Here is a 17,344-nt window from a genome sequence, read left to right on the forward strand (position 1 = left end):
CACGAGTGTTATGAAATTCATGCCCTATGATAGGGCAGGGACGTGATAGAGAAGGACAGGAATCAAGCCGCTCTCCTTTGACCCCATGCTCCAAGCCGCCGAAAAGTTATGCGCTAATCTGCAACTGTTGACCAGGTGGTGAGATAAAAGAGCGCATGAAATTTCAGGATTTAGAATTCCTACATCAGAAAATGTTATCACTGCAACTGTTCGCTGTCCCTTCCAATGATTTCTCATCCATTGTTGAATGTGTAAAGAGTAGAACAAGCGAACACAAACTTGTGTACTTTCATCCTTTTTTAAACTTGAAAAATACAAAAAACACGCGAAAACACGCATTAGCAAACTTAATGTTATTGAAGATTGTAAATCATGGATCAAATAACGGGACATTAAAGCATGCACAAATTAGCGCATCATCCTAAAATATTGAGTTTTTGACAGGATGTAATTTTTCTTTTACCAACTCTGGCGCACAAATTAAAGGAAGGACGGAGTTCTAAATCTGAAAATTTGTTTGATGCACTATTCCCAATAAAATCCCCATATAAAGTTTTTGATTTACACTAAAATTTTGCCGGTAATTTAATATTTTGTAATAAATGTAAAACTGGTGCCTGGCTTCCGAAATTCCCCGCAGTGGAAGCGCGGTTCGGAGCATGGAACTTCAAAGCCAAGTGGAATGTTACACATCCCATTGTTACGCTTTAGAACTCAAGAATGCGTTTGAATAAATTACAAGAGTTTCGCCTCCTTTTCTTTCACCTCCCTGGATAGGGCATTGGTCTTACCTGATAAATAGTCCATTTTCGTAATGTAACTATTTCATTTATATGCATTGGGAAGCGTCTCGATACGAATTATTTCGTTTACCCGTTACGAATAATTGTATCTCAAAAGTCAGAATTCAAATTGCATACATTATTTGTTGCTATGTAGGACAAGCATTTTGGCTTCTCCTACCTAACAGCACGTAATAATGCAATTTCCATTCCGACTTCCGGTATTGACATTATTCGTATCACTAGACAGGTGAATGAAATAATTTGTATCGAGGCACTTGAGTATAAATGTGGTTACATCACGAAAATGACTTATTGGGACATTCAATGTAAACAAAACATGTGAAAGGTTTCATGATTTGAAGCATTCCTAGAATGGACCCTGGCCTAATGATCTTTGAATGGCTGGATAATTGAATAGTTTTGCAATAGTCACAATGCGATCTGCAGACAATATTTGTTGCTTATCAAAGCAAGACTGAGCAAGTTAATACATTCTATTGTCAAATGTAACCGCTATCAAAGAGTTTTGTGTCTGATGGATCTTTAAAAAAAAAGTAATATGAATAGAATTCTCAAAGTATTTCCCTACCTGCGGTACGAGCTGGAGAGACAGGGTTATAAATAGTGGTACTTGGATTTCTTCGCCACACCTCGTCTTTAGTGGGTCCATGCTTGTCGAACGTCTCTCTGCTTCTCTGCCCGACTACCAAGCAACCAACAGCTCAACCATGCAGTCCGTCGTCGTTTTCCTAGCCGTCCTCGTCGGGGCAGCCTTCGCCAACCCAATGATTCTATCACCCGACGATGTCAAGCTGCAGAATAGAGACATCTCGGCCACCGAGTACCTGAAAAGGATGTTCGAGCAGTCCCCGAAGTTGCTCTACAGTCCTATCGACGTGTCCAGCCAGGGTGATGTCATCGACATGTTACCAGCTCTAGGGCTCAATGAGGCGTGTCTCATCGCAGAGCAGGTTAACCTGAGGCAGATCCTCCTAGAGCTTTGTAAGTTATGTCTTTCACTATGAACATGACAGACAATGAAAGCGGACAAAATATACAGTTCCTCAGGTAAACAAAGGGACATCCCTTCACTGCTATTGTGTAAAAATGTGTAGAACAGGTGTCACATGCATATTCACCTGTTCTACACATTTTTACATAATAGCAGTGAAGGGATGTTCCTTTGTCTACCTGAGGAACTGTATATTTTGTCCGCTTTCATTGTCTGTCATGTTCCTAGTGTTTTTTCTAATAACTTCGCTTCACCTAATATACGATGTCTATGCTGTAAAATAATTTGCCATTGGTTTCACCTGATGAACCCCCAATATATATTTGTATTTCTAAATTCTAGACGTCACTGTATCTCTTTCTCGTTATTTGATGAAGAAAAGGAATTTTAGGAATGAAACATCATAATTCGTCTCGTGCATTAGTGGGTTGCGTCTCCGGTCTAAACCAAATAAAATGTTACCTTAAAGTTCGACAAATCCCGCATTCCAATATTCAGTAACCAACCCCTGATTTTCACTTTGAAGCATCATCCGTCACATTGTGCCTGCCCAGTGACGAGGCTGTCCGGAGATGGAGGGAGGAACTCCCCAACAGGCTGAAGCCAGACCTTGCGTCTCTAAAGCAACTTGTCAAGGCTTGGATCATTCCAGGTATGATCAGGTCTACAGATATCAGCAACAACCAGAAGGTCCAAAGCTTGAATGGCGCCAAGCTGCGATTTAACGTCTACGAAGAGGTTAAGAAGGTGAGTAGTTTAATTTGAAAATGCATTGGGTTTGCATCAAATAAAAATCTGAAATTATTTATTTTTCCATGTCTTCGAGTCTTCGGAAATCTACGACTCGAGCAAATTTCAGTCTTTCAGCATTCGTTAAAAAATCATTCATACAAGAATGCCGAGCTTAAATTCATTAATTTTGTATACCGCTCGTGTATTTCCCTTGGCTTTAATTTTTTCTAACATTATTTTTTGTCCAGAAACTGCTCTACATACGGCATGACCCCCTCCCCCCATGTACAAGGACCGTCTTGATTATGCTTTTATAGCCAAGTGACATGAAGAAAATAATAATTTCTTTAAAAACAGATCGTCACCGTGAATGGAGCTCGAATCATCGACGCCGATAGGATGGCAAGCAATGGACTCATTCACGTAGTCGGCAAGGTCATCTATCCACTTCCAGTCGGTAACGTAATCGAGACCCTGGGTGATAACCGAGCTTTCTCCATCATTGTCGATCTCCTGAAACAAGCCGGACTCCAGGAAGAACTTGAAAGTAAGTCCTAACGTCTCCTTTTTTTTTAAACGATGGCCTTTTACTCCTGACTACCCCGTATTTTTTCATTTGCGGATAAATGTTTGTCCGCAAATTCAATACACAATAAAATTCAATCATTTTTGTTTCCCCATTTTTTTCTCAATAACAATACAATGTATTTAAAATGGCGAAGATAATACTACCTCTTATCCCATGGAATCGGAACCATCTTATCCCATTTCAATTGTGAGAAAACGCTTATACCTCGTGTAATATCTGGCATTTCTAAGAGGTTTCTGCTGAAATGGAACGATCCTGGGGGAAATCAAAGATTTTCAAGCATTGTTAGCATAGTATCACTATTTTGGGGTCATTCTTATTGTTCATTTCATTCCAGTTTCCGACCCCATCTCCGTTCTTGTGCCCACCAACTCTGCCTTTCGCGCCCTTCCATCTGGTGTTCTTGATGACCTCAAGAGAGAAAAGTCCAAACTACAAAACCTGCTCAAATACCACGTGATCTCTGACGTCAGATACTCTGCCTCATTGTCATCAGGACAGAGGATCATGGCCTCTCAGGGAGACGAGATCTCGGTCAGCATTGAAAACGGTACGTCTTTTAATCCGATTTTTAGTAGATACTTTAGTAGATACAGAAACAAAAAGAGTGATCCAATTTATGAATTAGTGTTGAAAATAATAGCTAGTTCTTATATAGCGCTTTTCAGGACCAAAGGCCCTCCCAAAGTGCTTTACAGATATATATTATTAGAAAATTAGAATTTACCATTAGCAATCGTTCATGTATGATCTAATCTAATACTTAGGACGTTAACTTTTTTTTCCTAATTCTTCTATTATACTGATGGTTAAAATGCTGTTCGTTTTTAAACTTTTTTTTTTTCTTTTTTTTTTCTTGTTGCCATGAAGAAAAAAAATCACATTTACGGATGTTTCCTCCACAAAGATCTAAACCATCGTGTCAGTTGACTTTCCCTGAGCCTGTCTCTTGAATTTTCTCAAGCCAACTTCTACATTGTCATCACTTTCTTTACAGGAAAAATTGTTCTGAACAAGGCCCAAGACCGTTCAGAAGCAAGCCGTGTGATTCAAGCCGACATCCCGACCACCAACGGAGTCATCCACGTCATTGATCACGTCCTCATTCCATCACAAAAACATTACATCCTCGTCTAGGACTTCATGATATAAATTCGGCCTTGGGCACCTTTTCGGAATATTTCAATAAAATTGAATGATTCATACTTAGGCCTATCAAAATCTCATGTTGGCAGCCGTTATAATACTGAATGTGTATGCCATGTTAGACGAAAACGACTGGATTCTTTTACATTTGATAAAAACTCTTACCAACATTGTTTGTTGAATTCTGCCCAACACTGATTTTCGACAATACACATCCTTCTCGGAAGACTTCATTGAAGCCGGAAATCGATAAATATAATAATTTTCCCGAAACACAACTTCTGCAAATATGGGTTGGAAAATTTCAGAATAAACATAATACTGTATATGACATGTATGATTTAATCATGCTGAAAGTGTGAAATATTTAGGAAATAAATTTTATTTAGCTGCAAACATCTTGTTTCGGTGTTTTAATTATGTAATCGACGGAATGTGAAGGGCGAGCGTTAAGTTGTATTTTGGTGGCGTTGATATACAAGAGCGAGTGAAGGGCAAAGTCATAACAGAGTGATCACGTGATATGGATTTGGAACGATAAGAGTCGAAATCGAGTTTGCGAACTGGTGACTGGTTGTGAGATGCTTGATAGATTGATTAATATTATCACAGAGGTCGAGTCCAAGATGATTTTGTGTCATTTTACTTGAAGACATCAATAATCTGATCTAAAAAATCCTAATTGATTTATCAATATACCACCCCTGAAGTCGATGCATCAATTTTAAATTCCAGTAATATCAGTTTATACTTTGAGAAATAGATAGTCCTATTTATCTCTGACTTTTACTGAAGCCATATTTTGAAAACTAGCATGTTATGGCCCCTTTATAACATTAATTGATTAAACATGATCTTTATCGTAATGATAAACACTTTTCAAAATCATGAACGGAGTATGGGCTCTCGAGTAGTCCACATCATTAATGAATAAGTCAAAATTTGATGCAAACGATATGGATACGATCAGATATGTTCATTGATGAAAATATCGACCTTTCTTTTTTACGTTCCATACGAATCTCATTTCCTGACCTAATAAATAAAATGTAATAACAACTGTGAATGATTTGGAGTTTTTGAAAGTTTAACCTTATTCCAATGATTGTTTTGTAATGGTCCATGTACCCGATTAAATCGGAAGTTCACTCAATAACAACAGGAACACTTGATAATTTTTATCACAGGCGTACGCCTTGTGTAGTACATGTAATAGAATTGGATTGAAAAACAAGCCTTATGTGTTAGTTGCCTAATTACTCTATACTGATATTCTGAAAAAGATATACCGGTCGCCTCTTGGCCTTTTGAACATTTCTGTGGATTCTGCTTAAGACACAATACAATTCGTTCATACCACAAGTCATGTACCTCCGAATATAATTACTCTTTCCTATTAACTCTTTATTATTTTTGTTTAAAACGCTCAGTTGTATTTGTGTTTGTTTTCCTACGTGCATCTTAGCTTTCTTGATATTCATGTCCCTTATGTTTGTTTAAATTATATTTTGTTAGGAAAGGAGGATGGGGGCGCATCAAAAAAGTGTGGAAAAGGGGCAGAATTCTCTCAAAACCGGGATGAGGGGAGATGTATAGCCCCATGTGTTCTGTAGACCTATTCTGCTCGACTATACTTATCACTTGTATTACTTGTTCATGTCTATTTTTTCTTCTATGGGCTTTGAAACGGGTAGGGCCTACGTCCCCCCCCCCCCCTCCCCTCTCTCTCTCACGCTATCCCGCTCTCTCACATCTCCCCTTCTCTCTCTCTCTCTCTCTCTCTCTCTCTCTCACACACACACACACACACACACACTTCCCCTCTCTCTTCTCTCCCTCTCTACCCCCTCTCTCTTCTCTCCCTCTCTACCCCCTCTCTCTCTATCTCTCTCTGCACCTCTCTCACTCTCTCTTATCTTCCCCTCTCTCTCCCCCTCTCTAAACATGTAGGATATTGATGAGCAAATATTCAGTAACTCGGCCATATATTGGTGAAAAAATCACTCCCTTTGCTATCATAACAGGTCAAGCACATTGTCTTTGAACCAAGAGAGGATGGGTGTAACTTCCGATCTTTAACAAAATAAACAATGTACATGTACTATCATTACAGCGGTTATTACCGTCGAATTAAAGTGACTCTGCTATATCATCATACTTTATGTTACATATAACATTATTGTAAGCGTTATTATGTGAAACAAATATTTTTATTTGAATAAAAATGCGCACATATCATAGTACTATTTAGCTTTTGAAAAATATAATATCTACCATTTTCTGCACCTCATACCATTTTCAAGAGAGAAAAAAAAAACTGGACTAACTTCCTGATGAAATTTCTCCTTTAAACATTATCCCATTGAATAAATTATCATTAGCGGAACCAAAACATTGTTGAAACGTTCATAAAAAGGTTGAAATCAAGGCGGATCGTACATAGTTCGTTGTCTTTTATTGACAAAATTATAATTATTTTTTAGTCCGAACTAAATTCCCACGGTCACATTTCTGGTGAAACCGTTTTATTTTCATCTGTCAATAACAGACATGCAAAGTATACGATGTAAGAGGGTTACCTTTATATTTTCGTCTTTAATTCGATTCCCACAGGCTTTATTTCCCATTAAATATTTTGTTTAATCTGTAATTAGCATGTGTTCTATGGATGAGTATGCTATGGGAAGACAAATGATTCTAGGACAACCAATTACAAGTGACTACCAGCCCGGACAACTGCCACCCCGCCCATCCGGACAACAGCCCTAAAAGACAGCCACCCCGGACATCTATCCAAAAACAACTTCAAATATATTCGTTGGGGGCATTGACACCAGGACAACTACCCCCCCCCCCCCCCCTTATTGGGATCGTATGGAGGAAGGAGGGGGAAGTAATCACTATTTGCAGAAGTTATTGTAGAATTCCTTTTTTAAAAATAATTTTATGCGATGTAAAAATGCAAACAGTGATAATTCTGTCCTAATCCTGTGATAATTTAACAATTTTGGATGGCGTACAAACTGTTTATGTGAACTGACGAGATCTTTTCTGTTCTGAAATTGTTTGCTTAATTGTTTTGCATGTGTCATATTATTGTAATGCTGGTGGGAAGCATATTTCCACATTGTGGACGAATAAATCAAATCAATCAAGTCATGCAATAACGCTCCACAGCCGTATCACAATACTGCCCTCAACAGTGAAAATGTAGTTACTTAGATATGATGATTTTATTTATTGTCAACAATAATACAAAATCGTGCTCAAATAAATCTATAGCATGTTTTGACATGTAACAAAATAAAAAATAAATTTGCTTACAACATAAAAGTACGTTATACTGTAATTTTATATTTAGAACAATTTAAAACGATACATAGAAGTGTAATTGAAGTGATCAATGATGAAGAATTATAGAACATAATTTTCCGACTCTAAAGCAAAGCCTAACTTAAGCATTGAGAAAACAAATATATGGAAAAGGGTAGGGGAGAGAAGGGGAGAGATAAAAAGACAGACAGAGAGAGAGAGAGGGAGAGGCCCAGAAAGAGAGAGAGAGAGAGAGAGAGAGAGAGAGAGAGAAGGGATCATAGAGTTAGAGATCTGATCATGTTTACTCTGATACCACGAAGATGTCAATGTCGCTATTATTATCTTGCTTCGAAAAATATTGAGATAAAAAATGAAAGACTGATTTAGTACATGCATATATACATTTTTGTTGATAAGACTATATTCCATGTGATTAATAGTACTGTGATTAATACAACAGTATATGTAAAAGAAAGAATGACCTGAAGACTAGCTCAGTTTATCCACCTTTTCGCTGATAATTACCACAAAAAACCCACTAAATATAGTACTGTTATATATATAATAGAATTGTAATTAAAATGAAAATAGAAATTTCAAAAGCCACTGAATAGGCTAAATGTCATAAAGTAAATCAAGCAACGCATTCATACCCAAATGCACGGATTCATAATTAAACGGTAAAAAACGTCCATAACCAACATTTTTCTTTGAAAACTTGTAGGACATGAAATAATAACACTGCTCAGCCATGATAGTCAACATTACGCAATATTATTAGACCCTGCCTGACCTAGACTTGGAAATGTATGTAGCAAGTGTAGACACCAATTATTAAGCCCGACCATAGTTTTTTTTTTTTTACTTTAATCATGAGGATTTTTTTCTTCTTCCAAGTTGGGTTTTGAAGGGGGACATCTCCCCCCCCCCCCCCCCACACACACACACACAGACCGACCTGCCCATGGTTACTGGTAATTAATTTGTATACATTTAATTTAGACTTAATATTTGAACCTTTTCGCTTTGTTTTGATATTCTTCTTCTCGGTTAAGCGTTGCGTGCCGTGGATGCATCACCGTGCCTCCCAACTGAGGAGGCTCGGTTAGCCTGGGACCTGGTCCCCACCGAATTATAGATGACCTCGCTTGCTGCTACGGTCGTACCAGCTCCCGAACGCACGCTGGGGATTGTCATCATGTAGTGCTCCTGGTCGCCCTGGGGTTCGAATCCCTCATTGATCACGCTGCTTACACGGCTGGCTGGCCGAGAGTTCCGAACCACAGAACGATCGCTGCCCATAGAGCTACGGCGAGGTTCAGATGGAGCGCCATCTTGTGTCTTCAGCCAGGAAGTGACGGAAGATCGTCCTGAAGAGTTCTTGGTGTAGCCTCGTGAACCCATCTCACTACCTGTTATGATAATGTATCGAAAATAAATTCTTAAAAATTTAGGTGGTGTCACAGTGAACGGTTATGTGCCATTTTCTTTAACTCTTTTAAACTTTTAAAAAACTCGAAAGAAGAAGAAGAAAACAACACAAAAACAAAATATCGATTCATCATGCTGTTTTTCATTTTTTGATATACGGGAGGGGATAGGGTATTCTTGTGTAACCTTCAAAAGAACTCTTCTTACAAATTGAAAAGTGACCATGAAAGTAATGTTGCCCCCCCCCCCCAACTCAGAGGTCGGAATGACCTCATGCGTGTTGCCAAAATGTCCGGTAAAGGGTACGTACTTTTCGTGCGACAAAGTCCGGCCCGAGAATTGTAAAAAAAAAAAAGGGGGGTGTATTTGACTTTTCACCCGGAGATTTCTTTAAAAAGGGGTGTTTTTCTTTTTTTTCTCTCATCTCTTTGGACTCCTGAGAAATTATTCCGAATTTAGGGAGGTACATTGAGCATTTTTTCCTGATTAAGGGGGGGGGGGTCTCCAAGGCAGGAAAAGCCCGCGAAAAGCCCGCGAAAGGGGGGTTCGGAAATGTTGGCAGTCCTCAGATAAGGGGTGCTTTCAAAAAGAGGGTACGAGCATATGCGTACCCTGAATAACACTGAGTGGGGGGGGGGGGGGCGGGGTTGCTCTATTTTGTCTGAGCATGCAAAATGGTATGCTGTAAACTGCAGCTCAGAAAATAATGCGTCATCGATCAAATAATAAGACAAACACTGATTTTAAGAAAAATCAATAAAATTAATGTAGAAAAAAAGATAAACCCACCTCTTCCAGGTTTGTAGAGCATCACTGGTCCAGCCGGGCCGGGTACGACAGCAAACGAATGCTCGCTGTACGCGGGCGGCGGGAGGCTGCCAGAGATAGTTACCGGAGGCCCCTTCCGAAAATCAGAGCTATCAAGATCGTCACCATCTCCGTCACCTGGAGCGTAGCCGTACTTCGTCGACGGCGGTCCGTACTTTTCGGATGGAGCTCCGTAATGCGTTGAAGGGGAAGAGCCGTATTTTGATCTGTAGTTCGCCATGCTGCTTGTATCAGAAAAGGGCGGTCTGCCTGACCGTGGGGGAGCTTTTGAAGTAAATAAAATAAAAGAAAATGAAAGAAGACCACTATTTAGTTACTTATTTCAGAAAAGTTTATGTTTGTCTTCATTGAAAATTAATCTGCGTTTAGGGACCCCTTTCACTCAAAAATTGAATTGAAATAATGCAACTTTCTTTCTACATCTTTTTTTAAAGATAATTAATGATATCATATTCAATGATATCGACCAGATAAATTGTTTCACCACTTTTAAACTTTATTTATATTTCTAGTATCTTAATACTAGAAATGCCCTAAATTATCACCTCCCCAAGATTAGAACGACATGTATGAAAAATTCACTATTTTTTAAAGGACCATTAATATGGAATATGCCTCAGGAAATTAAAAAATGCAAAACTCTCAATATTTTTAAAATTAAATATAAACAGTTTCTGTTACATAAGCATAATACTTGTTTTACTCTGATCGTACATGAAAGTATGTTTTAGTATGTTTTTTGTTGTTTGTACTGTTCTTTTGTTCTTGTTTCTTTTTTTCCTGTACTACTAAATGTGTGTTTTTAGGAGTAGGCTTTCATATAAGGAATCCCTCCTTTCTGCCTATCCCAAATGCTCTTATAAATTGCCATTGTTATTTGACATCACTTTCTTGTTTTTTATTATTCCATTCTGTACTTGTATGTTTTAAATATTTTCATGAAGAGTGTTGAATAAACTTTGAATTGAATTGAATTAAACTGAACTGTACAGGACATTGAACTCAGAGATCAGCGCGCGCTGCGTTACAGAAGCACAAGCACTCTGCCAGGGCCACCATAGAGGGCAGTCGTCCATTAGTCATCCAGAGCATAGTTGGCCAACCCGGTTCGAGTTGGACATAATATGCAATATGGCGACTACTACTGCTTTGTTGGGCAAGCACAAAATAAAAGAATATACGCCATGTTGTGACCCAGTGAAACCAAGTTGGCCAAACTCTGTGTACAGATGGCTCTGAGTCAATCAGAGTCGTCAAATATTAAACTTTACAGTCCAATGAAGGGGCATATGCTGCTTTGTTGGGCAAGCAATAATCCCATTGCTGGTATAAATCACCATAATACGCGCGATATTGCTTTACCTATACTAGAATACAGTCGAACAAACTACACGGTTCTGTTTACAATAAAAGTTTTGCCAGCAAAACCTTTTAATCATTCTTTGAGAATTATCAAATACAGAAACGGGAACAAACAAAAACAAAAAACAAACACCAACGACCTTTTATTTTCCTTCGCTTGTTGGATGATATTGTTCGACCCCCCCCCCTATTACCCTCTGCTTCTGATGTAATACCAGAAATACCGTAATGAAAATAATTTAGATGGATCTTGAAAGCCCCTTTTTTTCTGAGGATAAAAAGCATTGTATAGTCATTAGACCTTCTTGTACCAAGCTATCCTTAAAGACCGTCAATACTACTGGGCCAGAAGGGATTAGACCACACAGCGAGGTCACTGACAGGTGGCTATCTTATTAACTCAGCTCTCAACTAACATAAGAAAAACGACCAACAGGCACCGATTGGGGAAGTTTTCTACATAGAGGGAGCAAGTAGCTACAAGTAGGACAGTGGCCCGTCTGCACTAGTTTGGCCAGGGGGATTAGACCTCCCTGCAAGATCACTGGCAGGTGGTTATCTCATCAAATCAGCATAAGAAAAAGAGGATCATGGGGGACCAGCAGGCACCGATTAGGCATTGTTTCTATATAGAGGGCGCAAGTAGCGATTAGTAGTGCAGTGGGGCTTTAAGTTAGCAGGCTCTGTATTGATGATTTGGCATGACCAGCAGCGGCTCAAAGAAGCCGATATACTACCAACAGAGGGCGAACATTACTTTATCTCAACATTGCAGAAAGACTTTACTTGGACTTACCAGCTGACCATCCGCGCTGCATTCTGAAACACGCACATCCTACGACGAAGAGGAGAATAAGAGTCAGGGCCAGCCCACCAATACCGAGACCAATTGCTACAGCGCTGAAACAGAAATTATAAAATGATCACACATTTATTCAAAATTGCTTTTGATGATTAACTTACTCTGTTCATATTGATGTATATTTCATATGTACTGTATAGTAATTTGTAGGTTTATTTGCACTTTCTTGTTTTGTTTAATATGCAACCGTTTATCATTGTATTTTTTTTTTATAGCGCTTAGTTACTTCGGTTGTTAAGCGTTTTATAAGCACCTTTTTTTAAATTATTATTATTATTTTAAAGACAGAAAATGTATTTTACTTACCCATAACAAGGAAGTATGTGTGTTTGTTTGTTTTAGTTTTTACATACGTGTATCAATCAGATATGGTTATTTACTAGTGGGTTACTTCACCATCCGACAGACGAAAGTGATTTCATCAGATTTTTTTCTCGTGGTAAAAAATAGTTATAACTGTTCTATTTAAATTTGTTTCTTCTTTTTCCCCCTTCCACAGGGTTCTTTATTTTCAAAACAAATTCCATCATATACAGTATATCCATATATTATATACAAATAATTAAAGAAATAATTTTCATACATAATGACTTGACACAGTTAATAATCATCACGGCCGAAAACTTTTGTGGGAGATAAAATCAAACATTTATGACAAAATTAGTACTTAAAATATATAATTAAAAAAATACCAAACATAAAATACATGATCATGTTTATGTTAGCACATTTCCAACACTCTCAAAATATTTTCTAAAGTGAAACCATTTCTTTTTCAATTTATTCTCTCTGAGATTTGTTTGGTATATATATTTTTCCATTTCATAATAACGTTTTACAGCTGATAAAATTATATCAAATGATGGTAGTTGATTTCGTAATTTAGCTGAAAATATTTCTTGTCTTACAACCATCAGAACACAGTTGAGTGCATTATTATTGCTACCGCAAAATCCAAACAATTTATTTTGATTTGTAAATTTGATCCTTTCCCCGTATTACGAAATATCCAGAACTCTTAACTTCGACCATACTTCATTAGAATAGTTACAAAAGCAAAAAACATGTATGATAGTTTCATCATTGCTACTACAAAAAGTACACTTCTTGTCAGCCACTACACCAAATCTTAACAAACTGTCCTTCATATATAATATTCTATTTAAAATCTTGATTTGAAACCACCTCTATTTAATACACCATGTTTGTTTAAGTGTTATTAACCAATCTTTTTTCTACTCGATAATTAGTATAGAGCTTTTGATAATTTGTCAATGGGTAGAAATATTATGTATGGCTCAGTGGTTGCACAGTGCAACCGAAAGGTCTCGAGTTCAAAACCAAGTCGATGCGCTAGTGCCTTTTGATAAGGCATTAATCCTCATTATCGAGTTCCTCGGAGAGGTCTTAAAGCCATCGGTCCCCTAGTTGCTTTGTGCAAGCATACATGTGTTTTCTTGGCAGACAGGTAGAACAATAACATATTCATTAGTCTTCTATGTTTTCCTATTTGTTTGGCTGATTAAGGGGTAAGGCTCAACTAATAATAGCACATGTGCTATTATGATATATTATTTATTTATTTATTTATTTATTTCTGATCTTTTGACAGGGTAGCCCATTCACCAGCAAGTAGTGGTCTTCCATGGGGCCCTGAATGAACATATTTACATCGTTTATAACATTTATACAGAACAGTTACAAAATAATACTCGTTTGCAAAATAATATATCATAAACCTAGTAAACAGTAATGTCAATAGGAAAATATTAATTAAGTCGCAATTATGTGAATAAGTCATGTAAATATTACAGAACATGCACGTAGTGTATATACGGCTGAGCCATTCACAAATTATTATCTGGCCCAATTTACAATAGTTTCTCTTCTTGTATATGTAAACACATTGCATGAAATGTCTTGCTGTTGGTAAATAAAATAAAACAAAATCGCAATATATTATACACATTCCATAGCAGCATTCTGAGAAACATGAGAACGTCAGCATGGGCTTGCCACAACTTACTTGCTTCTCTCCGGAATTTGTTCGCAGCAACAGGTAGTAGATGTGAAGCAGAACTCGAATCCTGGTGCGCAGTTTACAGGTTGAATTTCAACTGTATCTCTCTTGCTGACGCGAGCGATTCGTATACAGTAGGTCCTACGTCTTTCCATCTCAGCCTCGCCCATACCGCTCTCTTCGATGTGGCTTGAATGGGCTGATGATAAAAACAACAAGAGGGGATCATAATTATAATTTGATAATTTACAGTTGGAGAAGAAGAAGAAGAAGATGATGATGAAGAATGAGGAGAGGAGGGAGGAGGAGGAGGAGGAGGTTCATACCGCTCTCTTTAATGTGACTTGAATGGGCAGATAATACAAACAAAAAGAGGGGATCATAATAATACTTTAATATGTTTTAGTTGGTGAAGAAGAAGAAGAAGATGACGATGAAAGCAAGAAGAAGAAGAATGAGAAGAATGAGAAGGAGGAGGAGGAACTTCATACCGCTCTCTTCAATCCAGTGGCGGGCCCCCCCCCCCCCCCTTGAGAAAAAAAAATCATGTAAAATCACGTGATTTTTACCTTTTTGGGGGGTTGGGCCCCCCCCCCCCCCCCCCTGGCGCTCAAGGGGGGGGGGTGCAAATTGAAATTTTTTTGAGGATCAAAAAAAAAAAAATGTGCTCACTCCCCTAAGAAATCCTGGATCCGCGCCTGCTTCAATCTAACGTGAGTGGGCTGATCAAGAGAGAACTTTTTATGCAGCATCCCCTCAACTCTGGAACAATTTACCTCAATGTATAAAACAAGCAGATTCAACAGACAAATTCAAAAACCTACTTTTTTGTTAAATAGCCTTTTTCATTTGCAAATGCAGCCCCCTCGATTGTCCACTATCTATTATGTATAACTTAATATTTGGCTGTAATTCCTTCTCTTTCTATTTTTCTTAAGCGCTTAGAGACATATTTTGTGATAAGCGCTATACAAATGTTGTTAATTATTATTATTATTATTACATTAATTATTTAAGTAAGACTACAGTCTTACTTATACGTTTAAATCCCTAACAAATTAGACGAAGAAAAAAGCTATAAAAGAAAAACACACACAATATGCTGAAGGAAATTATAGTCTTTCAGGTTATGTATTTTTTGTAAAAACTCCTTTGATTTCATACTAGAAACGACAATTGCCGGATAAGAGTATTAGTGAAATATATTTGAAATCAAAATAATAATGTCGAAAAATTGGTGTATTAGGCCTATATGAAAAAGAAAATGAATTATGAAAATTGTCCTTTATGTATCTTTTATCTCTCATATTTCCATCACAAAACAAAGAACCTATCGCAATGACATAGCCAGCATTTCAGTAAGTTGTGTGTGTGTGTGTGTGTGTGTGTGTGTGGGGGGGGGGGTTGTATGTGTCCCAAATTTACCGACAAAAATCAAACTCATGTCGCAAGCAACGCATATGCACACTTAGTTTAATAAAATTTTAGTCATCAAATATTTTCATTCTGCATAAATTTACGATGACAACCACTAATGCATTTCACCGACACTGTTGTCCATAAAGTTGGAATAAGGTTTCTTAGCTCTTTTTATGAAGGGCTTGTGAGAATAATGTTTTTGTCTTTATAAATAAGGTTTACATATTCACATAACTTTATTTAACAGTATCTTTGACTCTTTGTTTGTTTGTTTGTTTATTTTATTTTAACACGGTGGCATACCTCAGCCAATGGCTGTTCTTCAGCATGGCCGTGCATATAAAAAGCAATCACAATTTTACAAAGAAACATACATTATAGATTAACATGATTTACATACAAAGTTAAATAAAACATACACACATATATATAGGTTAAAAGGCGAGAGATACAAACAAGCCCTAATTTAGAAAAAGAATACGAACACAAAAATAATATTAAAACAAAATAGAAGACAAACAAATCAGTTGTTTTTGTTTGCTATTAATAGTCAAACATGATATTACAAATATTATAAACTGCTTTTGAAAGTACAGTAAGTTGGTTTTTATTTAGTTTCTACCGGCAATTCATTCCTTAGTTTTGCATCATAATAACTTAAACTTTTCTGAAGATTGGTCGGTAACGTTAAGTAAAGATATTAACTTCATCTATCATGAAAAGAGGTAAGAAAAGATTATTCCAACTTTACGGTCAACATTGTATAAGATAATTCAGAAACAGTTGTATGTTAACAAAATGTATATGATGTTACAGAACTCTGCATTCGAATCAGATAAATTGGCGTATAGGCGTAACCTTAAAATTTTCATGCAATACACACGAGCAGTATACTACTTTAATATTAATGACTGGGCTTTGAAACGATGAACGCGGAAAGGGTAACAATATGACGAGTAGTGGGTGGACCGCAGCCCTGACGTACACGGCAAAATAAGACAACGAATATAACTCTTCAAGAAATAAAAACTATTTCGCGTATCAAGAGGCGTTTACAATTCTTTCTAACCACACTTAAAATCTCGAAAATCTCGACCACTCAGAAAAGTATTTAGCCTTTCGTCATTAGATAAAGCAGCAGTCAAAATAACAAATATAACTATGCGGTAACCATTTTGTCTATTATAACTGCCATGCGCGGCTGAACTATCTCTATAAAGAGTTTTCGTGTGCGGGAAAATGGACGTCAATATACAGGCGGATTAGATGAGCAGAAATAGATTTTGCGGAATTCGACTTACCTTTGCGGGCAAAACACACAAGCCCGACGAGGAGGGTGAAATAGACAATCGTCTTCATTTTTCAAAGATGTTAAACAAACTGATCAAGTGAAATAATATCAAATTAATAACTCCACAAGCGAACATGCGATTCAAGTTCCAAATCTAGCCATCAAAACTTTCCTGTGGAGCAGACCTATCGAGAGCCGGATCAAGGTTTCCTGGTGTTATGATGTACCACCCGACCACTGGTACGGGTATATCGTCGTTAAAGTATCATATCATATCGTCGTTTTCAGTGATTTTACACAATAATATATTCTTTGCATTTTACTCGACCGTTCACCCGTGGCATCGCCTTTGAACTTGGTAAAGAAAGAAAAATATGTATTGACGTATGGTATATTGATTTACTGGAATGGGTGTGCCGAGTGTGTGTGGTGCAAAGTGCAATTTCGACCACACTCTCCCATTAAACATAAATCATTTTATGTAAATCACAGAATCATAATTGCTTTTGTTAAATTGATGATCTAAGACTCAAAAAGATCTCTCAGAATATG

At 37.4% G+C, this 17,344-nt stretch overlaps 2 protein-coding genes across 2 annotated transcripts; one reads left to right on the plus strand and one right to left on the minus strand.

Annotated features, from left to right (window-relative positions):
• The first annotated feature begins 1,412 nt into the window (after nucleotides 1-1,412).
• LOC575840 (transforming growth factor-beta-induced protein ig-h3) lies at nucleotides 1,413-4,286 on the plus strand. The gene is made up of 5 exons (XM_776213.5): nucleotides 1,413-1,787; nucleotides 2,324-2,544; nucleotides 2,887-3,076; nucleotides 3,456-3,668; nucleotides 4,116-4,286. Exons 1-5 carry the CDS (start codon nucleotides 1,454-1,456, stop codon nucleotides 4,253-4,255), a joined length of 1,098 nt encoding a protein of 365 aa, XP_781306.4. The 5' UTR covers nucleotides 1,413-1,453; the 3' UTR covers nucleotides 4,256-4,286.
• A 4,201-nt stretch (nucleotides 4,287-8,487) lies between these two features.
• Nucleotides 8,488-17,075, minus strand: LOC100890081. Its single transcript, XM_030999770.1, has 5 exons — nucleotides 16,803-17,075; nucleotides 14,089-14,281; nucleotides 11,997-12,100; nucleotides 9,800-10,102; nucleotides 8,488-8,991 (listed from the first exon to the last, which is right to left on the minus strand). The coding sequence occupies exons 1-5, from the start codon at nucleotides 16,858-16,860 to the stop codon at nucleotides 8,630-8,632; spliced, it is 1,020 nt and encodes a 339-aa protein (XP_030855630.1). The 5' UTR covers nucleotides 16,861-17,075; the 3' UTR covers nucleotides 8,488-8,629.
• Between the last annotated feature and the right edge of the window lie 269 nt (nucleotides 17,076-17,344).

Source organism: Strongylocentrotus purpuratus, unplaced genomic scaffold, assembly GCF_000002235.5.
Source record: "Strongylocentrotus purpuratus isolate Spur 01 unplaced genomic scaffold, Spur_5.0 spur5_scaffold_5, whole genome shotgun sequence".
Classification (NCBI taxonomy): Eukaryota; Metazoa; Echinodermata; class Echinoidea; order Camarodonta; family Strongylocentrotidae; genus Strongylocentrotus; species Strongylocentrotus purpuratus.